Source organism: Epinephelus moara, chromosome 6 (assembly GCF_006386435.1).
Source record: "Epinephelus moara isolate mb chromosome 6, YSFRI_EMoa_1.0, whole genome shotgun sequence".
NCBI classification, from domain to species: Eukaryota; Metazoa; Chordata; class Actinopteri; order Perciformes; family Serranidae; genus Epinephelus; species Epinephelus moara.
This window is the reverse complement of record NC_065511.1, coordinates 43,382,924-43,410,423: the sequence shown is the minus strand read 5'-3', so window position 1 is coordinate 43,410,423 and position 27,500 is coordinate 43,382,924. Positions and strand designations below refer to the sequence as shown.

The 27,500-nt window shown below is 43.1% G+C and overlaps 2 protein-coding genes across 5 annotated transcripts in view; both read left to right on the top strand.

The window, feature by feature from the left end:
• LOC126391332 (methyltransferase-like protein 27) overlaps positions 1-27,500 on the top strand; it is a 242,783-nt gene that overhangs the window by 23,258 nt on the left and 192,025 nt on the right. The gene's annotated exons all lie outside the window — the stretch shown is intronic.
• bbs9 (Bardet-Biedl syndrome 9) overlaps positions 1-27,500 on the top strand; it is a 242,450-nt gene that overhangs the window by 159,639 nt on the left and 55,311 nt on the right. For 2 of the 3 annotated variants that reach the window (XM_050046001.1, XM_050045999.1), the window contains one exon: positions 7,611-7,721. In XM_050046001.1, coding sequence (XP_049901958.1) covers positions 7,611-7,721 — 111 coding nt within the window. The remainder of the gene's footprint in view (positions 1-7,610; positions 7,722-27,500) is intronic. The other variant, XM_050046000.1, reaches the window with a different exon arrangement.

The window sequence follows — 27,500 nt, the reverse complement described above, 5'->3', positions numbered from 1 at the left end:
ACGTGTTTTAGTAGTGGTTTAATTTCACAACAGTGTCAAAGAATTTTGAGTTTTAGGGTGTAGTATCGGTAGGTGTCTGTCCATGAGGGCAGGGTCTCGACTTAAATGCAGTTGTCGGACAAACAGCTCAGTTTTAATTGAGAATTGATGCCAGGGGCCACATTTAAAAACTAAAATCTAAAATTAATAAAAGAAATAGAAAAAACACGTCTTGCAAAAAGGGAATTTTTCGGCAGGAGGTACCTGAGCGCCACCTGGGGTCTGTCTGTGCACGTGCCTGGTCTGCATCCAAGTGTCATGATAGTATATCGTCCCAGGGGCGCCCAGTGGCTCACCTGGTGGAGCAGGAGCCCCACGTGCAGAGGCTGCGTCCCTGCTGCAGTGGCCGTGGGTTCAATTCTGACCTGAGGTTGTTTGCTACATGTCGCCCCCCCTCTCCCCCCTTCACACACAACCTTAAAAAAAATCTTTAAAAAAATGAATTATTTCTGTGCTCAGGTCTGTTCTGACACATTGAATCCTGCTGTAACCTCTGATTCTTATATCTCTGTTCCTTCTCTTCTTTTCTGCTCATGTTCACAGTCCAGTCAAAAGCCAGCAGACACACAGACTACACACACATCCTCCCATCCACACACCCCTGCAGTGCATGTGTGTGTGTGTTTTGCAGTTATTTTCACAGTGTTCCACTGGTAGCTGTGGTTTGGGGCCTGCGTCTATTTTCGACCTAAAGAGAGGGGAGAAGATGGGCCGTGTGCACACATGTATTTATGTGTGTGTGTGTGTGTGTGTGTGTGTGTGTGTGTGTGTGTGTGTGTGCGCGCGTTCAGAGGACACGGAGAGAAGGAAAATACATGTAGTATGTGTAAGTGTAGGTCATGTCTTGTGTGTAATCCTGACCAGCTGTCTTTGTTCTGTCTCTGTGGTGTTTCCAAATTGAAGAGTTCTCCTCCAGGATGCTAAATATAAAACAGCACCGAGCTATTTTGGAAAAAGAATCAATCACTACCTGAAATTCATCGTTCAATAAATCTGAAATGTCACAAGAGGGTTGTTGTTTTTTAGCTCAGGACGGTTTCTTAACGTTAAAGGAATTCATTTTAGTCACTTTACTGATACGATAAAGATCTTTTTTTTTTTCTTTTTTTTTTACAAAGCTCGACATTAAACTTATTCAGTGTGTGTGTGTGTGTGTGTGTGTGTGTGTGTGTGTGTGCGCCGTACTGAAAAGTGGTCACAGATTCAGTCGGCGAAAGCTCAACAGAAGAGATCAGGTGTCTGATTTATATGCACACGAGTTTTTAAAGGAGTCACACTTCCTAGTTTTTGATGTGTGTTTTCAAAAGCGTGTGTGTGTGTGTGTGTGTGTGTGTGTGTTGGTCCAAAGATGTGTATGTGGAGGGGGGATTGAAATAGCGTAAAGCCCACAGCCAAATTGCTGGTAACCACAGCAGCACAGTGTCACCCCCATCTTCAAACCGCAGCCCAGAATAAAGCAGGAATGTGCTGGTGCCTCCACACTGCAGACCAAGACAGCGCTGTCTATTGGAAGCAGCTTTGCCCCTCAACCGAGCTGTCCAGAACCGTTCCAAACCCGGCCCAAAGCGCCCCCAAACTGTCACAGACCGACGCAGACGCTCCCACACTGTCTTAAACTGTCACAAAATGGCTTCGAGTTTCTTCAGGCTGTCCTCAAATTGTCATGGACTGACCCAAACCGTCTGCATCTGTATACAAATGGGCCCACAAATGTCCAAAATGTCCCAGACTGTTACACTCCGTCCCCAGCTGGATCTAAACTACTGCAAAACTGCAGCAAGCTGTTCAAACAATCTGTGAAGTGCCCAAACTGTCCATAACTACCTCAAAATGTTGTTATTTCAAACTCTCCTGAAACTGAAACAAACTCCATCTAAACTGAGTCCACACGTCTGCAGACGGCCTCTCATCCTCCCAAACTGACCCAAACTGGACAAACACCTTCTAAACTAATTCAAATCGTCCATAACTGCACAAAACATCCCCCAATATTTACCAGAATCTTCCCCTCTCCAAAGTGTCTTTTTCCAACCTCCATGACAGTTTAGACTCAGTAGTCTTCACCACAGTGACTTCAGACGCCATTTTGCACTCAAGAAAATGATATTTCAAACAGAGTGGAGGAGCACAGTCGCATCACTGTCGGAGTTAGTGATTGCATTTTTTCTCATTGCACAGTTGATTGTCTGGTTAGATTAGGTTCAGAATAAGAACCACAGTTGGGCTTCATCATGTTACGTACTCGCTGTAACATGACATAACATTACTTACTTTCATAACTTAAATTAACTCTATGTCAACTTTTTTCTGGGGCATGAACAGTGGAGTCCTGGGTCAAAGTCCTGTGTTTGTTTTACCCGTCTATCCACCCTGCCCGCCTCCTTAATAGTTGCTGTAAAAGAAGCAATAGTCTGACCAAACCTGATCCAAGACCTGCTGGAATATCTGTCCCCTGTCCTGGAGACAGTAATTCAGTTTAATTCAATTCAATTTTATTTATAAAGCCCAAAGACACAAATCACAGTGTACCTCAGAGGCGTCACAGCATACGCACCCCCTGTAACAGGGAAAATGGTTGGAACCTCAGGAAGAGCAATTGAGGAGGGATCCCTCTCCTGGGCTGGACAGACATGCAACAGATGTCGTGTCCAGAACAGATCAACATAATGAATGTACAGTGATCCATATGACACACAGACGTCCATTCTGTGATAACAGAAACTGGAAGCTTCCTGCTGACTGTAAGAAGCCGAGGAGCCGAACATGCTGCTGAATGTTTTGGCTTTGCATTCAGCTCATGAAAGAGAGAGAGCAGATTTTACATCCTGCTGCTGAACTGTTTAACAGACAAACAGAAAATGTAACTTTGCTGACAGTTTTCAGACCTGAGCAACTTATTCATAGTCCTAAGAACCCGTCTGTTCATTGTGTCCACACGACAAAGAACCAGGAACGATCGTAGCTTTTAAAACACAAACTTTTTTAGCTTCTGTTTCATAGTTTCTCTTCCAGCACAAGAGAATTCTTGAGTGACATACGTGTATGCCAACCGGTTGAACACATGAGCCAGTGCAGCACCGGCAGCCGGCATTTTTAAAAAACTGTTAGCCATGTAAACAACAAACACAGAACAAAACAACAGCTCGTAACAAAAAAATGGAAGAAAACACAGACAAATGGACCGAGAGTGAAGTCCAGGCTTTACTGAGCGTGTATGTGATGGGGAAGTGAAACGAGATTCTGACCAAAGTGAAAGTGATGGTGCTGGAGCAGCTGCAGGCTGGCTTTTGTCACTGCAGCATTTCTGTTGCTGGTTTGAATGCAAACAGAACAAATGCCCTTAAAGGTATGTCGTTGTTGTTGGAGTGAGCAGGCCCCAGGATTTTGGGACCAAACAGTTCAGATGACTCCCTGAGAGCACCTACAGGAGCTAAAGAAAAGTCTCACAGAAGAACAAACGATTGTTCCTAGTTCTCGCAGTGTGGACACAGTGTCAGCTGTTTCTACTGTTAATATTACTGCCAGTGTCACTATTAGTCTTTCAGTCAGACAACTTACATTCAAATGTTTATTTCAACAGCAGAACATAGTTAGAGTTTGGCATCTAGACTCCGGCCTCATCACTTCCCACAGTTAAGTTTACAAGAGATTTTGGGAAGTGATGATTAAATCTTTTCCCCCTAGCTGGAGCCTGCAGGTGGATGCTCGGGTGGAGTTGGGGCTGAAAGAGCGAGCGGCAGTACTGATGCAGGGCAGCAGCAGCATAGACAAAGGGAGAGCTGGGAAGATTTTTCAGCTTAAATAGACCGTCACATTTGGAGGGTGTGTTTGTAGATAACATGTGGAGAGTGACGTATGACGTGTATGTGTGTGTATGAATCAGTGCAGCGCGAGTTGACTGCCTGAACGAGCTCACAGGCGTCGCTCCATTAGTGATAATATAAAACCTTTTTAAAGTTTTACATATTTTGGTAGTTTTGGGGCTGTTTGGTCAGTAATGAATACATAAATGAATAAACAAATAAAGGGGGAAGAAAGTATATTAAAACTAATTCTACCTTTACCCTGTTACTACCAGTACTAATAATTAAATAATGATTAATGAAGTGAGGGGGAGTTTGAAGTTTGGTGCCCCTCTGATCACGCCCACTATCACTGATTGTGGGTACATTTCTACATCACTGCAGACACTGTCAAATAGTTTTGTTTTGGTTTTATTTAGCTGCTTCCATCCAGTGTTACCACTACTATGAAACTAACAACGTCTATCTTCTTTGTGCCAGTCTCTCTGCAGCTATATCAACTCTTTAAAACAAAGATGTGCACCTTTCTCCACACTACAACAACTGCTCTTATTTCCACTCTGTCGACCACTGACACCATCACAGTCACTCCACACTGTGTATTCACACCGTTATCTTCATTAAGTTTCTCTTCTTAAAGTGTTTTTTAAGTGTGATGTGGTGCAGAGTGTTGAGACTAAACCTCAGGACGGTCTAAAACTGATAACCCAACCAGCTTGACAAATATAGACCCGACCACGACGGAGAGAAACACAGATACACACCACAGCTCTGACCAGGCGGTACTACGCCTACTATTTACAGAGAGAGACGGAGAGAGGGAGGAATGTGCGAGAGGTCAGCGGTAAGAGACGCTCTGTGTGTGTGTGTGTGTGTGTGTGTGTGTGTGTGTGATTTTGTTTCAGAGTAAGTCGCTCCAGAGGTGGGCTATTTCCTTACCTGATGTTGATGTAAGACTGAGGTTAAAACACACACACACACACACACACACACACATTCCCCGTGAAATTGTAAGACAGCGTTACAAAAAAAAAAACGACTCGCCTTAGAAAAACACCTGCCCAATTAAGAGCGAGGCATATCCCATTTCAAACAACTGTGTGTGTGTGTGTGTGTGTGTGTGTGTGTGTGTGAAACCACAGGCTGTGCTCTCACCAAAGAGAACAAGATTGGCTTTAGAAAAGGCCAGGATAAATATTAGAGAGGGCTTAGGGTAATCTGCACACACACACACACACACACACACAGACGTAGACGCAGTGGGGGAGATGGAGACACACACACATTCTCAGACACCTTAAGGTAGACATGATGGCAGACACACACATGCACACTGTGTCTCATACACACACACAAACACACACACAAAACACAAAGGCACGATGTGTGCAGCACATGTTAAATGAAAGTACCGTGAAACTGGACACAATCCTGCGGGAGGAGAGGAAATTAGGAGACAGGGAGGGATGAAAGGAGGAGGGAAGGAAGGAAAGATGGATAGAGGAAAATGTGGGAAAGAGGAGGTGAGGTGGACGGACAGGGAAGGAAAAGGGGAAGGTGGAAGAGGAGGACACAGAGAGGGAAAGTAAGCAAGAGGAAAAGGATGGAGAGGGAGGAGAGGAGCAGACGCAGACAAGAAGGAGAAGAAAAAGAGGGAGAGGAGACGGAGAGGGGAGGAGAGGAATGAGGAAAGGGGGATGAGGAGGAGACAGAGAGGGGAGGAGAGGAATGAGGAAAGGGGGATGAGGAGGAGACAGAGAGGTGGGACGGAGGAGAGACAAGGCGTCCAATTCATCGGCCTCAGGAGCTCCCTAAATCCAGGCTGATCCTGGGGATTCGAGCAGGGATTTCATCACACACACTCACGCACTCACACACACACACACACACACACACATTCTACACTTCTGCACTTGTATACTATGCAGCGTTTCTCCTCTAAAACACAAACTAAACTTAGATAATCTGGTAAAATCTTGCCGTTTTTCTTTCATGTGTCGTCTCAGAGTTGTGATGAATTTCCATATTAAAGACACCCTCATATAATTATTATTATCTCATCTAAACTTTGTGTATATTTTGCTGTAAATGACAGAGCACAAACAGAGTGAGAAGATATTCATCTAGTTTCATGAATTTTTAAATGATGAGGATGAAACTGGAACGATGCTGTTAAAACCAGTGTCATCTTGAACTCTGTCACCTGATATCTGCAGTAAGGAAAATGATTTCATCACAACTTTATTTTCCATCATAGTGAAACATTGTCAGAGTACACCCTTACATTATCCAACATTAAGACATAGAACATTTAAAACAACAACATATGAAAAACATGCAAGTGTTATTAAGTCATAGAGTGATCTCTACCAGTAGACTCTATTGATAAAAGTTTTAGCAAAAAATAAATGTAACTTCAGTCATTACTGTCACTGCAGTACAGATGACTCATCCATGAATTACAGTATGACAGAAAATGTAATTTAATCTTTCATCGTATAATGTGTAAATAAAGTAATAATAATAATTATAGAACGTCAAGTAAACGTTGCATCCAGACCTGCTTGCATGTTGTTGTATGTAGGATCAAGGACATGTGGTGACACTTTAACTTGAAATCAGTCTGAAAGTTGAATGAAGTGCAGCAAACATTTGACATTTGATGTGGCGTGTCTCATACAGACAGGAAGTGGAAAAAATGCTGCTTTACTTACATATAAAAAGGCTGTGAAACAAGACAGTGACATGTCAAAGAGGACAGTCACATTTTAGGACACCAGTGGTGTGTGGATTTATAGTATGAATGCTAGTTTTTATGCCTCTGCACCGGCGTCCGTCCGTCTGTGCGTCCCATCGTTATATCTCAAAAACACCTCAGGGGAATTTCTACAAATTTGGACTAAATGATGAACTAATTTGTGACTGGCTGAATCTGAGTTGTTTGACAGTGTGTGCAGATGAGCAGTGTTTGGTTCCCTCCATTGCCACCAGCCTCCAGAGCTGACAAAAGTCTGCCGGACTCCTGTCACACACACTGCTCACATTGTGATGACAGAGCTGGCTGAAAATCGGCAACGTTTTCCTAAACTAAACATATCACCATTTTCCTAACGGCTGTAGCTGTCATATTTCTCAGAGACGGACCTTGAGTGGCTGGGCTGGATCAGCTAACTTTTCAGCTTTGTAGTTTGTGAGCGGCAGGAGGTGAGACAGAGGGACCGCGGGGTACATCCATTAGTGCACAACCTAGTTAGCAGCAATCTCTTGTAACGGTGCTGGCAGCCAATTATTAGGCCTTGATGTGACAGTCTACTTATGTTGTGCAGAAGTGGGCGTGGTTTCATCTAAAGTGGGTTAGAGAAATTCTGTCAGGCGTGCACATGGTTCAGTTAATGCTGCATTTGATGTCTGCATAGCCGAGTGTGTCCTTGTGTTAAGTCCATGTGGCCATTCAGGGCTGCACGCTGGTGTAGTCAGATAATCATCACGGTAAATGTTCTGACTATGCAAATCCAGAAAGTATAATGTGAGTGTCACAGTTCACACAAAACTACAGAGCAAGAACTACAAGCTTTTTAGTTCAAATTTCAGAACTGTCACTTGTCATGAAGTCTCTGAGCCAGTCGATGAAACCCTTCCTCCGTCAGTGCTCAGTGACCAGCTGTAAAATGATGTCATCACACTGAGAACCTCTCAGTGAAAATACATAAATCTAAGTACATATTCAGATGTTTCTTATACAGTGTGTTTCCTCCACCTGTCACTTAGGAGGTGTTGAGCCCATCGCAGAGGTGGCTGGTGACGGAGAGGAGCTGGAACTTCCACCCGAGACGACCAAGTTCATCAAGAAGAAACAGCCGTCTAAGAAAGTCAAGAAAGGTAGGAGCACAGCCTCCTCCATCACCTTCTCCTCCCTGCTTTACTGTCATCTCTTCTCCTTCCTCTCTGTGTCTTTATTTGGAGCTGAATATTCTCCGGCTCCAGCTCATCAGAGCCTTCTGCTTCACCTTGTCACATTTCCAACCGACCCGTGTCAGAATCCATCACTGCGGCAGTACATCCGCAGCATTGCTCCCAGCTTGTCACTAAATCCTGAGCAGAGCCCTGACACTGATATCTGTTCACTGTCTGTCACACTGTTTCTAATCCACCTCTATTTTCCCTCCCGGCACAACGCGCTGTCTCATCTGTTATGTGTACATACCTCTGTGACTGCTGCTGGCTCGTGGGCCGCACAATCAGCGTGGTTTGGATTCTGGTCGGTGTCAACAGATGAAATCAAAAGACACATTTGGCTGTGCAGATGCAGAGTGGATGTTCACAGTGTTTCTGAATGTTTAGCTTTGTTGTGTTTATTCCACCTGACGATCCTGCTCTGTGTTTCTGATGTTCTGACTTCTGCTGTACGGTCTCGCTTTGATGGCCATCATTAAATCCCAGCTGACCTCACCATCAACAGATGGTACGAACTCAGAATGTCCCCACGTTACTGATCCTCTGAGATAATTTCTGTCAACAACCTGTGGACCTGTGGAGAGTCTGTGGACTCTCAGATGTCTGTGAAGGTGGGGTGTGAGTCCTATTTTTTTTTTTTAAAAAGGGGACATCAGATAATTATCACAGATTATTGTCCTCAGCCTCCTCAGGAAGGTGCAAGATGCACCTTCTCTTGACCTGTGATGGCAGCATCCTTATTATGAAACACCTGCTCTTCACCCTAAAACACGAGAGCCGTTGTGAATGTTTCCCCTCCCACTCTGCATGTGTTTTGTTGCCCAGGAGAAGACTTGGATCAGAAGCACAATCATAAACACTTTATTGATCCCTGGAGGAAAATTGTGACACGTTAAAGTCACTCTGATGTAAAGCGTAAAGAATTATAGAGGTAAAAATAAGAAGTACAAAGTAGGAAGTATGTGAAAATATAAAAATAAACTGTGTATTATGCTACAGTGCAAACACTAGTGTGTAAAATATTCAGAAATATAAAATATGTTCCTTATGCTACAGTGTACAAGACAATATATCCATAAGTAGAAATAGAAATAAGATATATATACAGCATGTGTTTAACATACATTCAAGAGCAACGTTGGTGAAAATAAATTAGGATGTTGAAGAATATTGCACAGTTGATTAATTATTATTATTCTAACTGTGTGCCTTATAGTGTTGCAAAATTAATTTTTTTATCATCATGCCATAAACACATTGTAAAAGGCTCCAGTATTCCAGTTTTAATTTGGTAATAACGAATTAAACTCTATCTGTAGGCACAATTTTGTCGGCTACACGGCAGGCTGTTAACTCTCTGGCCAATCAGGCAGAACCGTCACTGATAAGCATTGTCTGATTGGTCAGAATCTGTCTGTTAAGTTTATTCACCCAGTGCTGCCGTATTACTCTGCATGGCTGAAGGACAAAAGTGTGGCAAGATGAGTGAGCACAGACGAAAGTGTGAATGCCAGAGAGAAACTGGTGCTTAAAAAATGGCGTGTAAGCTGTTTGATGATATTTGGGATGTGGTGTAAGCACTGATACTGTGGAATCTGAGACATGAACTGAGTTCACTCTAATATCTGTTTATTCATGGCAGGTAATATTGTTATTGAGATGTTCAACAATGTTTTCACATAGTTTCCTCCTATCATGTAGCACTCAGCGCCAACACCAGAGTGAAATACTGCAGTGATTTAGGATGTCAGGGTTGATCGTAGGGGCCAGCCTGTTGGCAGTGTCTGTATCAGTCAGTCTGTTCCAGACCTGTTGGCTTTAATAAAGTAAGATTATAAATGTGGACTCACCCTCAGAGACAGAGTGAGCAGCTCAGACATCTGGAAGGATCTCGGAGAGTATCCACGTCTCGTTTGCACTGAGAGTTGATGTGGTTTGGCCGTCTGGTAAAGATGCCTTCTGGGCATTTTGCTGTTGAGGTATTCTGGGCGTGTCCAGCTGGGAGGATACCCAGAAAACCCTGGAGAGATTACATAGATTACCCCCAGGAGGAGCTGAAGAATGTGGCCAGAGTTAAACACATCTGGGCTACTTTGTTTATCCTCCTGTTCTATAAGCAGGTGAGTGATGATAGAAATGGGCGTTTAGTTACAGAGATGATGTCAAGCCTCCAACAACCAGTTTATAGAGTGTAGTTTGAATCATTTGTCAGTACGTGTTCACACTGTACGCTAAGACGCTCATCACTGCCGTCCAGTCCTCTGTGTGTGTTTGACTTTCACTGAGCCATGATCTCAGTAAAGTGATGTTGTCACAGCGTTCTTTCTATAGACTGTGTCTTCGGGCGAGAGCTGCGAGTGTGTCCGGCGTTGCTGGTCTACTGTTGCCAGGTCTACACTCACTGTTGTTCTGTTTGGAGAGTTGGAGCACGCTCTCATCCTCTCCTTAGTGTCTGCTGTCTCTCCTTCTCACTCTCTCATCTCGTCATGTCTTCATCCATCTGGTTCCGCTCTCAGTCCGTCCCTCTTTCTGTCTGTGTGACGGAGACGCAGCACATCGGAGGAGGAGGAGGAGGAGGAGGAGGAGGAGGAGTTATCTGTTGTTGTTTTTTATCCTGTTTATTTTCATAATCAACCTCATCAAGTACACAACACCTCAATGTCTTTCTCTCTTTGCTTGTTTCTGTTGTCCACTTTAGTTACTACCCTGATTAGTTTCATCTGAGATCCAGTAACACACACACACACACACACACACACACACACACTGCTTACAACAATATCCGAATGGCCTGGACACACACTCAACAATCCCATATTGTTTCCTGGCTCCTGTCTCAGTCACACACACACACACACACACACACACACACACACACACAGACGCACACACACTCCTGCCAGAAGGGCTTCTGGTTTGCATTGAGGACAAATCCGTGTTTTATGACAGTTTGTCTTTCCTAAACCGGGGCAGATAGATTCCCTTTGATGGGCTTTACTTTCGTTAGTGTGTGTGTGTGGGTGTGTGAGTGTGTGTGTGTGTGTGTATACTTGTGGTTAATCCACTCAGGCGTCGCCACTAATGAGAAGGGGAGGTGTGGGAGACACAGAGAGGGCGACACAGGGATCATTAAACCATATACACATATACATTCATACACACACATGCATGCACACAGACGCACACATACACACATGCACGCTGCCCCAGCAACTGTGTCAGATGAAGGCTACCAGTGTGTGTTTTCTGAGCTCAGAACCACACACAGGAAAATCAAACCAACAACAAGCAACTTTGACGACTTTTATATGTAAATGGACAAAATCAGTCGCAGCCTGTACTCTGTGTGTTAAAGGGGGAACGTGACGCTGTTATTACGTCTCACAGCTCTTTATGAAAGGTACAGTCGTGGAATGAGGGGACAGAGTTGTCTCACCCTTAAGCTCCCAGCAGTGGTAGTGACAGTGTCAGATCAATGTCTGTGTGAAAGGGACAGCTGGCAGGACGGGATCATGTTCAGGACTGTTGTGGTGTCATGATGATGTCGATGAACATCGACCAACAAATGGTGAAAACAATAAGATCCTTCCCCTCCGAACAGAGGACACACATCCTCACTGTGACCTCGTCACATGTCCACGTTTGGTCATGGACTTTCCACGTCCACATATGGCGTCCAAGGTACCCTGGGTGTGTTGGTTGTTGACGTTCTGGGACGCCGTGTCAACTTCAGCCTGTTACATGCATTGTCTGTTTTCAAAATACACTTCTGTTTTCACAGGAAATGTACAGTTTGCATACAGTCTCTTTCAAAATAAAAGCACTACGTTGGTGCAACACTGCCAACTGATGTTTTTTTCCCTCAACAACACACACGTGGTTGGGTTTAGGGAAAAAGAACAGGGTTTGGCTTTAGAATCTGACAGGAAGTGAACACCGGCCTGTGAAAGTTAGTGGTTTTTTCGATTTTTGGACATTTCCTGTAAATCCTGTTGTTTCCTGTTCAGGGCGTCACTCCTGCTGCTGTCACCAAATCTCTAAAAGCTTCAGTTTGATTTTCTTTGAAGGAAAATCCCCTTCATCCAGTTTAATGCCACAGAGCTAAGTCTTCTGAGTGATGAATCTTTATCAGTTCACTGAGTGACAGCATACTGTACAGCACTGCGCTGTGATCTGCATGTTTAATTGATCGCACGTGTTAATCATCCGTGCATAAACTAAAGCAGCTATTGTTCTGTTTGACATGTTCCAGATAAAACACACTGACAGTGAATTGGAAAATGGGATCGAACTGAGAACGCGCCGATCCAACTTCTTGTCTCTGCTGATAGCGAGCACAGATCACACACACACACGCCACCTGTTTAACAAATCTAAAATCTGTGTGACTCAACATGGAAAACTCACTGGAGTCATTTTTAAGTGACCATGACTGAATGAATGAAACAGAAAGCGTAAATGCTGAATGTTTTTAATATCAGTACATGTGTCTGTCACATCACAGCTGAGAACTGATCTCATCAATCAGGTCAGTTTTGGTGCTGCATCAAAGGTTTATCTGAGGAGGACTCGACACATGTTGCATTTGTAGCAGCTTTAAACTCAACACAAACACACTGATAACTGTGTTCAACAAAGGTTCATCAGTTTGTCACAAAGAAATCCAACATACCTGTCATTTAGTTGATGTTTATTATGTGTCTGTTGAATGATTCTAGGTTTCTGTGTGTGTCTCTCCAAAACACACACACACACACACACACACACACACACACACACACACACATACGTACGTCACTCTTACCTTTCAGCTCAGCCCTCCAGAGATCACTGAAAAAAGCAAAAGGAAAATGATCCCTAATTAGTTTAGTTTGTCATGGAAACCTCCAGAACAAGTCTGTGGTTTATATTAAGGGGGGGCAAGGGGAAGTGATTCGGTGATGCAGGGACAGATGGGAAGCAGCATCATGTCCAGACTTGTCCTATAGCCCCCCTCCTCCTCCTCCTCCTCTTCCTCCTGAGAGAAAACAAGAAACAGTGGTACCTTTCAAGACCTCTGAAAATAATAATGATTGTTTATTAAAGCCTGCAGTGAAATTCTCCTTTCACCCTGGAGCTTGTTGCTCAAGGTCACTTCAGCAGGGAGGTTTAGCTTTAGGCCTCGATGACACAGGAAGCTGTTTTTTTTTGCAGGAGTTGAAAAAATGTCAACTCAGAGCAGAAATGTGACCCACATCATCTCCACTTTTTTTCCATTGTCCAATGGGATGATCTGAGAGGCGGGCCTTCTGTGATGGTCATGACAACAAGTTTACAGCTGGTAAACAATGGAGGAGAAATTGGTGGTAGTGGTTGCTGGATACCCAGAGCTATACGGCCTGATGATAAACAGCAGGTTGTCAAACTGCCCCTGAGTCATCCTAAAATATGCCTTGAAACATCCATCATGGAAGAGAAGCTCCTGGACCAACTGGCGGCATTAAAAAGTCCCCAAAAGTCTTAAATCTAACTCACCGTAAGCTTTGTTAACCCGTATGACCTGAAAAAAAAAACAATGCAGGGAGCTGCGGTCAGTGTTGATGGTAAATGTAGTCGACTGAAGCAATAAATTCCTCAGTGTGTTTTATGTTGATTGGAGAAACACTACTTTGCATATTCAGTGGGCCACATACCGCGGAAGTAAACCCGGAAGCTAGAAACTTTTTTACCGAGCCAGGCGAGCAACTGCATCGGAATGGATAGGCGCCATCTTGGCATCTGTTATCTAGGTATTATTAAAATCTCAATGTGCACCCTGACAGTGTTCATTTCGTTGACAAAAACTACGGCAAAAACTTTTCGTCAACAACCTTGTTTCCATGACAAAATCAAGACAATGATGAGCTAGAAATACATCTTGATAATAAAAACTAAGACGAAGTCTATGTTTCATTTTTGTTGAAGACACTTGAAAATGTTAGTGAACTATCGGACATTGAAAGCTGAGAACAGCCGTGTCTATTATCATCTTCAAACGCAGCATGAGCGACAGGTTGGTAAACTCCAGTAATTAGTCTGCACCAGGATGTTTGGGTTGGTGTGAGTTGCGAGTTGTAATTCAGCAGTAAATAATCAGCCGTGTGTGTCTGACTGTGGATGGTGGAGCTGCTGAATGGATCTGTGGAGTTTTTTAGTTGCAGTGGTGGCTGTTAGCAGCTAGCTCCTCTGATGCATGAATTAGCCTCACTGGATTAGTTTAAAGATAAAATTCATGTAGAAAATATAATGACGAAAATGTCATTCATTTTCGTAGACTAAAACTATGAAGGATAAAAATGACTAAAACTTAAAACCATCTTCGCCTAAACACAAAGACTAAATCTAAAATAGCTGTCAAAGACCAACACTGCACCCTGGTCATGCTGATGCTCTGTCAGTGGTCTGAATCTGGCCGGAGACGCACAGTAGAGTGTTTCTGTCTCATGGTGGCAAAGAGCCAAATAAGCCTTTGGGTACCGGGCGGCTCACACCTCCCATAAAACCAGAGAACAAGGTGGTAGGAAACAAATCAGTTCAAAGCTCTTAGTTTTCAGACAAAGACACACACGCACACACCTTCCGCCTACCTGTCTGTGACTTTAAAGTAATTAGGCACCGTGCCAACTCCCCCCACACCACACACACACACACACATACACACACACAGACCTTTCTGTTAGAGTGCATGGCAGCCGGAAAGCACATTTGGTCGACTTGAAAGGCATCAAAAGGCGTCTGAGAGAGAGAGAGAGAGAGAGAGAGAGAGAGAGGGAGAGGGATGAGTGGAGCTCTCTCTGTCCTCAGCTTGAAAAGGAGGGATGATGAAAGAGAGATGAAAGGGAGAGTGTCTTCCTTCTCCTCTTTCCTGGCGCTGCATCCTTTTTTGTTGTTCTGCTCCTCCCCTACAGCCCACCTGGGATCACAGACACCATCCAGAGCGTACACACACACACACACACACACACACAGCTAGAACTAAATCTGAACTCTAACCTGACGTTGAGTGTCTCTTTGAGTCAGAGGAGAGGACTCATCAGATCCAGGGTCAGTCTGCAGTCAGTCGTTCATTAAACCACATAATGTATGAACTCAGTCACCGCAGCTTCATGCTAACAGCACTAGCATCGACTCAGGTCGTCCTCAGCTGCACCTCCACCACCTATTAGCATCAAACAGTTGTTAGCATCGTCTGCTGCTGTGTGTTGGCATCAGTACTGCACATTGGCCATATTAGCATTCACCATTAGCAATGTCCTTGTGTATTAGCATTAGCTTTGTCCATTAGGCTGGGACATATCTATTATTGACTAAATCTATAACCATCTGCAGAAAAAAGGCAGACAGATAGAATCATGAGTCAGAGAGGGAATCTGAAGACGTTCAGTCATTCTGTAAAACCTCCAGTGGACCTGCAGCAGTCTGATTTCAACCGAACTGACACAATATGAGGCTGGACCACAGACCAGAGACCACCTTAAAGGTCCAGTGTTAGGGAGATTGAGTGGTGTTTAGTGGTGTGGACTGCAGATTGTAACCAACTGAAGCTTCTCCTGGTTAGAATTCCTTCAGAGTTCATTGTTCAGGAGCAGAATTATCAGCAGAGGTCTTTCCTCTACAAAACAAACAGACCAGCTGTTTAAACCAGGAAAAACACTGAATAAAGAAGTTTCATGTTAAAAAAAATCAGTGTTTTTCTGACACTGCTTACTGCAGAGGCTGATGCAAAAATGTAAATGTCTCTATCTAGAGTGTTTGGTTTGTCCGTTCTGGCCTAGGTAGAAACATGGCGGTGCAACATGGTGATCTCTGTAGACGAGGACCTGCTCCCTATGTAGATATAAACGACTCATTCTAACAGCCGGGCTCCACCGGGCACGCCAGCGGCGCGACACGTCTGCAGCACGAGTCCCGTAGCAGCTCGCCCCCCTGTTAATCAATTACAGCGGCTCCACCGGCAACGGGAGCAGCGCGACAACTCTCTATTTTACGCGGCTCTTCTATTTTTGTCGTGCTATGCTCCCCTACGCGACCCTCCAGCAGATAAAAACTACATGAAATAGTGTGCTAAACGAGCACAATGTGTTTTTAAATGAATGAACCATTATCAGAGGTGATATGTGATGATTTTTTTTTCATGCATTGACCCATGTTTATCCGTGACATTGTGTAAATGTCCGTGGCGGACATTTGAAAGCGAGTAGATGACAAACAGTACAGTAAACTTGTAGATAACTCAAATATATGTAATAACTTAGGTGGAAAATGCTTTAACATTTCATGCAGCCTACATGCAGCCTCTCGGCTCGGCAAACGGTAAACAACCCCGCTGGCTTCTCTACGTGCACAGTCAGTGGAGCCCAAATGAATACGCCGCGACGCTACGCTGACGTGACGCCTTTGCAGCCGGTGGAGCCCGGCTGTAAGGTAACAAAAACACAACCATTCTGATTTTCAGGTGATTAAACACGTAAGAAAACAGACTGATGATATTATATTCCATGTCTTCCAATATATACCCCTAAATCTGACACACTGGAGCTTTAAAAAAGGCTGGATGACTGAGGAAGTGTTAATTGTGTGTCAGCTGGTTTGTGGTGACTATTCTGTCAGATGTGTCGTAGCAAATCAAGTGCATTCCTGTTTGTGTAACTGTTTTGTTAGATGTTGCAGAGGAAACATGCAGAGCTGGAGAGGGAGACTGAGTGTCTGTTGCAAATATTTATTACTGGAAATTGATGACCGGACTTTGAAATGATTTGTTAATTCATTGATCAGTCAATGAACAGAAAGTTTATCTGCAACTTTGATGCAATAATATTAGGGCTGTCAAAATATTGCATTCATTTCGATTAATTGATTACAGAAAAAATAATGTGTAAAAAAACGTAACGCTGATTAATGGCATTCTGTGGTGCCCTTTGACCCGGTGTGTCACTGAAGGCCACAGTGTCTTTGTCACATGATGGAGGGAGACGAGGCGACGCTGCTCGGCCCCGTGAACTGAACATTTACATTTAAAAAACGCCCAGATGGAGCTGTTGATAGGAGCGGCGTTATCTGCAGGTTCTGCAGGAAGGAATTTTCGTGCCATCAGAGAACTTCAGTCTGAAATCTCACTTCAATGCAAAGTATTTAGCAGCGAACCCAGAGGTCTGAGCTAGCACATTTAATTAATCACAGCGCATGTAATTAATTAGATTTTTTCTTTTAATGGCTTGACAGCTCTAGCTAACACCAAACATTATCTGTTTCCAGCTTCTCAAATGTGAGGATTTTGATGCATTTATTTGTCCAACATTATAGTAATTTGAATATCTTTGGATTTTGGACTGCAGGTCAGCCAAAACAAAAAATTAGAGGACGTCCCCTTGATTATGTTTTTTGATATTATATGTTTAGACCGAAAACAGAGTCATTAAATGTTGGTCAGAATAATCAGTGATGAAAATGAACTGTAGTTGCAGCCCTAGTTTGTTTCTAACGTGAATAAACATTACAAGATTTATTCACTTCTTCTCTTACATTGATACTGACAGCGAGTCATTAAATCAAAAGTGTTCTCTGCCTCAGGGTTTGTGTTTGACTCATTAGACGCTGGCGTTGCAAAATCAGCCCTCAGGTCATTAAAAAGTATTTTACAGAGGCCAGGACGTCAGCTCAGACTCTGTTTCCTCTCATTTAAAACATGTAGTTAAAGAAAGGATTATTGGTTTGTGCTGATAGTTTTGGAGGAATCTTCAAACTGACAATAATGAACCTTTAAAGGAAACATTATCTTGGTTATTGTAATATTTTGGATATTGAATTATAGTCCAATTATAAGGTGATAAATCAGCAGCGATGCCTCCTGCCCACAGGTGATGTCAGCCTTCAGGAAGCTCAGTTTAATTAGTTTCATGTCAGTTTCAAGTCGTACATCTACGCTCTGATTTCTGTAACATGTACAGTCACATCCTCCGTCTTTAATGTGGATAGATCCATAGATAGATAAACCTGCAGAGACATACCTGTCCACTCCGTCCTCCTCTCAGCTGAGGTGTGTTGTCAGCAGCACAGTGACGGTGACTCAGTCAGAGTCGGCGTTCAGAGGCCTGTAGCAACATGGCTGAACGACACGGTCCTGCTGCTTCAGTCTGTCTGTCAGGTTACAGAAACACAGCGAACAGAGCTATCAGCTTACTGTCACACACACACACACACACACACACACACACTGTGGCTGCTATTCCCATCCAGCTCCTGCACACACACAGAGCGGGCAGGTTTCCTCATCCTGAACAGGACCCTCTCGGGCCGTGGCCAGAATTTCTGACCCATGGATCTTTGCTCTGGACGTGTGTGTGTGTTGTGTGTGTGTTGTGTGTGATAGATAGAGGTCTCTCTATTCCTCGTTCACCCCCCATGAATAAAAACACAGACAGAAAATGAACCCTTGTTTGGCCACACAAACACACGCACACACACACACACACACACACACACACGTGCACGCACACACACAGAGGTTGTGAGGCTAAGTGTCCTCGCAGATGGAAAATAAAATATGTGGCTGGTGAAACTGAGCCTGTGAACGTGTGCGGTGTGTTTGCTGGAAACTAAGTGTGTGTGTAAATGTTTAATGGTGTTTATAGTGTGTAAAAGTAGGTGTGGTCATTACTGGAGATACTGGCAAAACTCTGCAGCCTGCTGGAAGAGTCCACGTGCGTGTGTGTGTGTGTGTGTGTGTGTGTGAACATATCCCGTTTCAAGTGCACGTTTTATGAAGTCAGTCTGTCTTCACCAAACACATCCTAAAAAACAACATTCTGTGAGAAAGGACGAGAAGAATTGAGCCAAACATGAGATTCTCAAAGAATTAATGCTGGAAACTGTACGAGGAATTATTTAAAACAAAGGTCACATCTTATCAACACTACGGCCCATTTAATACTGATAAGATTAAGGATGTTAAAGCTCTGTGCATCTGCGGTAAAAGGCATATTTTAAAGAGGACCTATTATTCTCATTTTCGGGCCTTTGTATTTGATTTCTGGACTCCTATAGAGCAGCTACACACGATTACCTGCACACAAAGCTTTGTAGATCTTCAGGACGCTGTGCCTCTCGCTGCACTGCTTCCTTGTATTTCCTGCATCCTGCGAAAACGGTCTGTGTAATTTACTCCACCCCCCGGCCCTCGCCTCCCGCCGAGCCCACTCCGCTGTGATTGGTCACACTCCCGAGGACTTCCGAAGGGCTGCCGGCATGCCTGGGCGTGCCCATATAAGTAAGTCCGGCACGCATTAACGTCACATGGACTACACTGTTTAAAAAAAGACTGTAAAACACAGCGTGCAGAGCCATCCAAAACAGCTTGCAGGGCTCACTTCCAAATGCACAAACCTCATTATTTGACGCGTTGGCATCGTTTAACACGAGTATGCAACATTGTCACAACATTTATAGGTCAGAAAAGAGGAAAAGCATGATCGTTCTCCTATAAAAGATCGATTATATATCTCATCTGGCCTGGGAACACCTCGGGGTCCTCCAGGAGGAGCTGGAAAGTGTTGCTGGGGAGAGGGACGTCTGGAGAAAGTCGACCATCACAACAACAATGGCGGACTCCCGAGCTCTGCTTGTGCTGCTCACCCTGTTGAATTTATCAACACTTCCCCATCATAGTGAAGATTTACTGTAGCAACTCCACCTCGTCATCCGTCCAGACAATTGTTTGTGCGGCTGCCATTTTGTTTGTTTATACATCGTTGCTCTATAGAAGGAAGCGTAAGCGTCACACCGCCAACTACTGGCCTGGCATGTATACTGCAGCGTTTTTGGTCATTTTTGCGGATCCGTGTGCACGACGATTGTTATCAAAACGTTGTCGTCTAAACGCGGAACTTTTTTCAAAATGAAAATGAGAAACGATTTCGTCTAAACGCGGAACTTTTTTCAAAATGAAAATGAGAAACGATTCTGTTTTCAGTGGATGTGTAAACATGTTAAGGAGGGGGCTCTGAATCAATATCGAATCATTCAAATGAAGATCAATTTAAACTGGATGAATCAATTATTATAACCTAACCCTACTGAAGTGTGTTTAAACCTGAGAGGAAACACAGCAGTTCCTCACTGAAACATTTGTGTTTCTGCTCTGTCTTCTAATGCAGACTAAGGTTTACTGTGTTCTCATGTCCTACCAGTGCACCCAGTAACATAGCTCACTGGCTAAAGCTAAATCGCTCACTCCACCTTTAGCTTCTGTTCCACTGCACAAAAACCCCTGATATTTATCAGCTCTGGCTCCGACCGGCAGTGATGGAAACACAACACCCGAGGGAACGCACTCATTTTTGCTCCTTTATCGTCGAGATGCAACGACAGGCTGCCACTAAATGCCCAAGCAGCCCTTAAACATCGATCCAAATTATTCTGCATCAAGTTTGAAAGACAAACTGAATAAGTTGAGAGATGTATAAAAAGATGTAAACACTGTTTTCACACAGAAAGTCGTCATACTCGTCTGCTGCAGAGCCGTGTACACAGCTCTGGTCTGCTGGCGATGGGAGAGGAGTCTGTCGCCTATGTCATATGAATGTCTGCAGAGTGACGTTAGCTGAGTGAAACAATAGAATAAACTTCACATCCAACATCACCAGTTTAATGAATAAGCAGCAGATCAGATCATATAAGACAGTTATTAATATAAGTGACACTGCTGTGACTTAAAATCTGATTTCATTCATAACTTGGCTGTGTGACTGATCTTTCAGCAGTCAGCATGTGGATCAGGACTTACAGAAAATCTGTCGCCTCTCATTCAGCGCGGGGTTTGATTCTAGTAATTTGGGGGTAAAAAACGTTCCAGTTCTGTGTTTTTAGATTTAGTTGCATGTTGGAGTGCCGCAGGAGTTTGTATTTTTGCCTCATCAGGGGGTTACATGGCATTTTAATTGCTGTGGTTTGTTCACTAAATTACAGCTGGTTTTTGAAGCGCGTGCCCCCCAAGTGTGTGCTCAAAATAAAACTGCTCACTTTTCTGACTCCAGCCTGTCACATGTGTGCTCCTCGGCTCCAACTGAGCATCAAGTGTGAGCTCCACACATCCAAATGTTTGTCAACCACCCCAAATCCAACTCGTAATCAATCATGACATCCTGAAGTCTCACTGAGCCTCAAGTGCAGGTTTCTCAAATCAAACTGGTCATTAAAAGTTCTTCCTAAATCCAACTGAACATCAATATCAATTTACTTTTCAGTTTGTACTGAGCTCAGCTGAGGGAGAAATTCTTGGACAAGATTTTAAAGATTGTGACTTGCTAAACAAATCTGTAAAATGTTCTTTGTACAATGTTTTATTCATCTAACTCTTAAAGAATATTTTCTACAAACCTTGTCTTCCTTTATGATGATCTACTGTCTTAAAGCTTTTTCAACAATTACAGAAATTTTTTGATGGAAAAACAAGAAACCGTTTATTTTGTTAAATTTCTTTTTGTCTAAACAATCACATTTAAAGATATTTAGTCTTAAAACAGACTCAGAAATGAGTCTACAGGTCAGAATCAGCTTTAAAGAGCCACTGTGTATAAACTGAATCTTAAGCTGCAATCACATTACAGGGAATAAAGCTCAGTGTTGATTATTTCCCCAGATCTGATCTTTCTGCCGAAACTGTTCACATTCATCTTTGAAGTGTTGACATAAGGTAGCTGTAATCTGTGTCAGCTTAAGGCTACACGATATATCGTTTCAGCATCGATATTGTGGTGTGCAGAAGTCGCAATGTCGTGCAACATCAAGTAAGATAAATTAACTCAAACAACTTATTTGATGTTTGACACAAATGGAAGATTAGCACGATTCCCATTTTCCATGACTCATACCGGCCAAGTCTTCTGCTTTAAGACGTTATGTGTAAATGTGATGCAGTGTGGCAGCGTTTGTTATGAGAAGACTCTCTTTCATGTGTGTGTAGAAAAGTACCGTAACCAGGCCGGCAAGTGCAGCAGACACAGTGAAGTGCATGCTTTTCTGAAATGAAACTTGTATCATTGGTTCTTGAAAAGTCATGGAAAAGTTATAAAATTTTGTCCATGAAAATGTGTGAGAACCCTGGTTCGAAATAGAAATAGAATATTTGTGTTCACACTAGTTTAGAAAAAATCAGATCTGGGCCACATTTGCTTTTAATGTGAACGTGACCTTATGTTGAATGTGAAACCACTCTGGCTGTTAAAACCTGAGACTGACAGAAACAATTCTGAGAACATGACTTCAGTGTCCTCGAGCCAACAACAGAAGACAGACTCTGCAGTGGAAGGTCATCGCCCGTCTCTCTGACCTCCCGACTGCTTTAATCTCTGGACTTGTAGCTTGTCAACAGCATTTTTAGGTAGCAACACTTGCTCTTGTACTGTAACTCCAAAGCTTGTGCATGCCAACAAAATCCCCACCGCATGGCTATCACGCCATCTCCGGAGCTATTTGTTGGCCCCGGCTGTGTTGACGGAGCGCTGATGAGATGCTTGGCTGTTTAATGTGTGTGTAATGTTCCGCTAATGTCCCTGCAGCAGCATTATCTGATGGGCTATTCTTGGCCAGAGGCTCATGCTTGTGGTGATTACAGATGGAGATGAGTACAACGTTCCAAATATTGTTGCCTGGTCGGGTACCAGGGTGGAGCAACCCTCACGGACTTGTGGCACTCTGAAATGGAAAGTTCAGGAGTTTTAAGCCGTTAAGTCCCGTCAGTGAGGCTGTGTTGGGATCGCTCAGTCATGGCAACATGCTGCACAGTGTCACCAGGAATCTTAATGCAACTTATTACACACTGATGATGAGGTGTTATTCAGATGTTTGTCACATTATGAAGATTTTTAGTTTATTTACATTTGTTTTTATTATATATTATTGCAAAAAGAAAGCAGGGACCCAGTTCTCCATTGGTGTCACTATGATCTCTATAAAGAGATATCTGCATATGTACGCAGAATCTGTGGGAAACAGGACGAGGCTTTGGCATCTGAAGGGCTCTGGTTTCCATTTGTAGTCCAAATACTATTGACCAATCACGGTTGAGAGAGCTTTGGTCGTCTGCAGGTAAACAATCTGTATGGAGAGCAAAACACACAAAACATTTTGGCTGAAATTTAATCTCAGAACTCATCGTCTGACAACAGTTTAGCTTTGTATGGGCTTTCTTTTTTTTTTTAAATATTATTTTTTGGGCTTTTGCCTTTAATGAACAGGACAGAGTGAAATGGGGTGAGAGAGAGAGCGGGGGTGACACGCAGCAAATGGTTGCAAGCCGGAGTCGAACCTGCGACCCCTGCAGTGAGGCATCGCCTCTGTACATGGGGCACCGGCACTATCCACTATGCTACCAACGCCCCACAGCTTTGTATGAGCTTTTTTCTAGTTTATCTGAACCCACATGCAGCAGCTCTGTCATCAGAAGAAAATGTTGGCATTGTGCGTTTCTGCTAAACACGAATATGTTACATTTGCATGTTTTATATGTATTTTATCATAGTTTTTAAAGGGATGTAGGATGAGGTGACTTTGTCATCTGGAGGTGGAGGAATGGTGGATGGTTTGACACCTAGAAGACATGCCTGTCAATCTGGTAGACCACTATTCAACACCAGCAAGCAACAAAACTGGTAGCATTAAGCGAGCCATTGTTGTGTTTCCAGCAACTACCTAGGCAGTAAAAATACCCCAAAAACGCCTAGGGCCCATAGGGTTGTGACTTCTGGTGTCTGACACCAGAAGTCACTGCCCAAGCACCAGTATTCACTGACTTTGGAATGAGACAGGGCTGGGATTGTAGCATCCCTTTGCTGTTTTTCTAGCATCTTTTTAGGTAAGAGACGTGGTTGGTTTTTACTGAGACATTGCTGCTTTTCCTGACAGGATAGTGCCCACCACACCAGGTATTTTAAAACAAAACCTGATCTTTTCTGAACCATAACCAAATGGCTTTTGTGCCTAAACAGTGTTGTTGAAACGTGCAGCTTCAACATATCCAATAGACATTAACAAATGATATAATGCAGTATGAGTCAGTCTCATCAAAAGGTATGATAAAGAATGGTATCTGTGATAGAATATTATAAACTCAAGGTTCAGCTGTTTTCCAGTTCTTGACCATAACCAACAATTTGTTTTCACATGACTGAAGTTTCATCCTGAGGTTACAAGATGACACCTAAGCATTCATGGAAATATGATGATGAAATACTCTGGAAACATCTGCAAGAAGTGAACCTTGGGTTTAGCTTGAATTACAAGGTTATATAGTAAGGGTTTATAATCTTCATCCAGACCTGGATATAATGTCTCATAAAATCTGAAAATGCAGAAGGTTTCCCTCTGCATTATTTCTGTGAAACAGTGACCCACCTCTGATGGACTTCCTGCTCCTTTTCTCTGAAACACTGTCACTGAATACCTGATACTGAGCAGTGTCTGGCTGCAGGAAAATCTAGATTTAATGGCGTATTTATGTAAAGTCACTCTGTGCCTTAAACGTCTCTTAGTACGTCCAATTAGCAACTTTTTTTCTTTGGAGATTTGATGGAGCAAATCGTTGCAGCATGGAGAATGTTGAGTTTACCTCAAGACAAAGAGGCAACATGTGAAGTGGAATAACAGCAGCTACTATGGGAGACATATATCAACTGTTTATTAAGCCGGTGTGACGCAACAGGGAGTTTCATCGACGCAGTCTTAATTCATCCAAGGCTTGTTGATAAGTTCTGTAAATTATGGCAGAGAGAGACGGAGGGAGGGGAAGAGATTTAGGGAGGCAGGAACTATTCTGGCTACGATAACCATCAACAAACCAGACAGTCTCTCAGAGGTGGAAACCCAGATGTGTATGTGTGTGTTTCCCCTCAGGTCATGTAACATGTGGTAAGGAGCCAGTGTTTTTGCGGTAGTGTCCATTCAGGCTCAGGCTCCTGGGGGAACCTTCCAGCAGGAATGAACGCTCTTCCTCTGGGAGGCCCGTGTAGGAAGTGCAGCTTCCAGTGGGGAGGAACCAGCCTTCACACCCCTCGCTGTTTTTCACATTAAGGTTTCGGCAGCTACGTTATGGGATATAACCGTTAATCTAATGGAGTTTATGGTGGCTACCAATCCTGTTCGTATAGGTCATGGGTCGGTTCAGCGATGACAAGGTTTGCACCCCAGAACTTGGTGTGTTAATATCATGTGAAAACACTGAGGAAAAGATTACACTCTTAAATTCTAAATAATTACTGTTCATAAAAGAAGAGTTTGCACCCAAACATAAAGGTGATGACACCCAATAATTCTGAAATATTTTAAGTCTTCCAGTGTATCTCATTTTAGCATATTTATTTACTTTGTTGAAAGAGCATTGTTGATCCCAGAGTTTGGTACATTTCTGCAACACGGCACATTACACTGTCACTCCTGGGTGTTACAACCCAAATCTGTTCAGTCCATTATATCATATTAATCCTCAAATTTGCAGAAGATAAAGCGGAGCATGCATTCAGAATCACCGTGTCAAGTTTATGTTTGTTAACAGACTTTAAAGGTCTTGCGCACCAAAGCATTTTTTCCTTAGACCAGTGTATTTTGTTAATTCTTTCCAAAGAGAGCGTCACATATTTATACTCTGCTACGAACACCAGCAGCGTGATGAGGCAGTGAGCATCTGTTGTGCTCTGAGCACTGCACCTTTGGGGATGCACAATATACCGCTGTTTTTAAATAGACCTTATCGAGCAGAAACACAGTAGCAAGAAATATTTTGTGAGACAGAAAACACACACGGGATAGGAATGATCAAAATGTATTAAACAGATGCATGGTTTATTATTCTGCTAGTTATACATACAGTACATTCATACATGCTAATGGCATTTTGCTATGTTCAAATCTTGTTCCCCAAACTATAGTAAATCCCCTTTAACCTCACAAAAAGTTTTAAGCTGTAATATTTAAACATGATGAAGGAAACAGTGACCTGATTCATTTTAACATCCTGAACACTGGAAAGTTAATCTCATATATACAGCGTAAAAGCTAGTCGTTAGGCTGCTGCACACCGACATAAAACTGTAGAGTCTCACAGGTTCACCTCATGCCGTGCCTCATGCATTCAATCTTTGTGGTGGTTAGCGGTGAGGCTAATGTGTTCCAACATTAAGGTCACGCAGCTAATCCACTTTAAAATGGTTTCAAAACATTTTAACTGGTTTAACTGGACTTCATTTGACTTTCCATGCACTGGAAGAAACCACAGAACAGGACACGCTGTTTAGTCAAATAAGCTGAATTAAGCACTCTGTTAGTAAAGTAAATGTTCTGCTGTTTTTACAGAAGGATTTTTTTTTAATTTGGAGTGACTGGGAACAGACACACTCTTCTTCTGTTGCTGTTTAACTCCAGTAGTCGCTTTTAGTTTTGTTCATTCTTAATTTGTAAACTTGAAAATCTGCAGTTAATGATAAGTGAAATAATTTAAAGTTTGCATTTTTTTGTCTAGTGATATTCAGACAGATCTCCTTACAGACTTGCATCATTTTACAGAATAGTTATCAAGTTTGTTTTCCGTTTTCCAGAAACGTTATACTGTAATAAGGACAGTTTACATTTTAAAATAAGAAATTGAAAAGCTGGTCATTAACAAAAGAAAGATATGCCACAGACTGAAAGTGTTTAAAGACTCATCATACAGACGTCCTACAGACATGAGATTTGCTGTTTTGGGGCGATCAGGAGCTTTTTCTTTTTTTTTTTTTTCTGTAATAAAAGACCCCCTTTGTTGCCCCCTTCCCCTCCAATCCCCTCACCCGTCACCCCTTCCCCCATTTTTTTAACAAGGGTCCTTTAATTTGGCGAGAAGGAAGCAATGAATTGTGGAGTATACTTTTCCACGGGCGGCCTGGGAAGTCTCCCTCTCTCCTTCCTCATCCCGTGCAGATCCAATAGGTAACACATGTGGGACTGAAGCTGCTACTGGACTCACCTCCTCACCGCTGCCCTCTGTGTTCCTGTCCTCTGTTCATCCTCTCTCTCACGTTCTCACTCGTAGTCGTACTGCAACACTCACGGACAGGATGCTCTGCTGATCATTTTCACTGCGAACAAACAAATAAGAATTTGCTTGTCTTTATTTTCTTACTCTGAGTGAGAAGCATTAGACTAGTCTGTGCTCTGACATCATGTATTGATCATTTAGCGACTTAAAGCTGCTCCATTATTATCTCCATATCAGAAATGAATGTGAATGTTATTGTGAAAGTGACTGCTCGTAGTGACGGCAGGCAGCAAACAAACTCTGGTAAACCCAAAGTGCACAACCTGACAGCACCACACAGCAGACGGACACCAGCCTCTTGAACACTGCCTGTTCAAGAAGGGAATACGGTGCCATTATGCCGCCTCGCTGTTCTGTATAAGCTACGGTTGTAGAATGGGATCAGAGTTGTCTCGCCTTTCAGCTGCCACAGGAAGTAGTAGCAACGCTAAAACAATGTCCATATAAACAGGACAGTCAGCAGGACAGGACCATGGGCAGGAGGGGTGTGACTTTTTGAAGATGTTAAAGAAAAACTCCTGGCTGGGGCTTGGGGATTGCTTGGTGCTGATTGGATATACTCAAGGCGGGATGTGACGTTTTGTAAATAACAACATGGTTATCATAGATTAGCTGGGCTAACC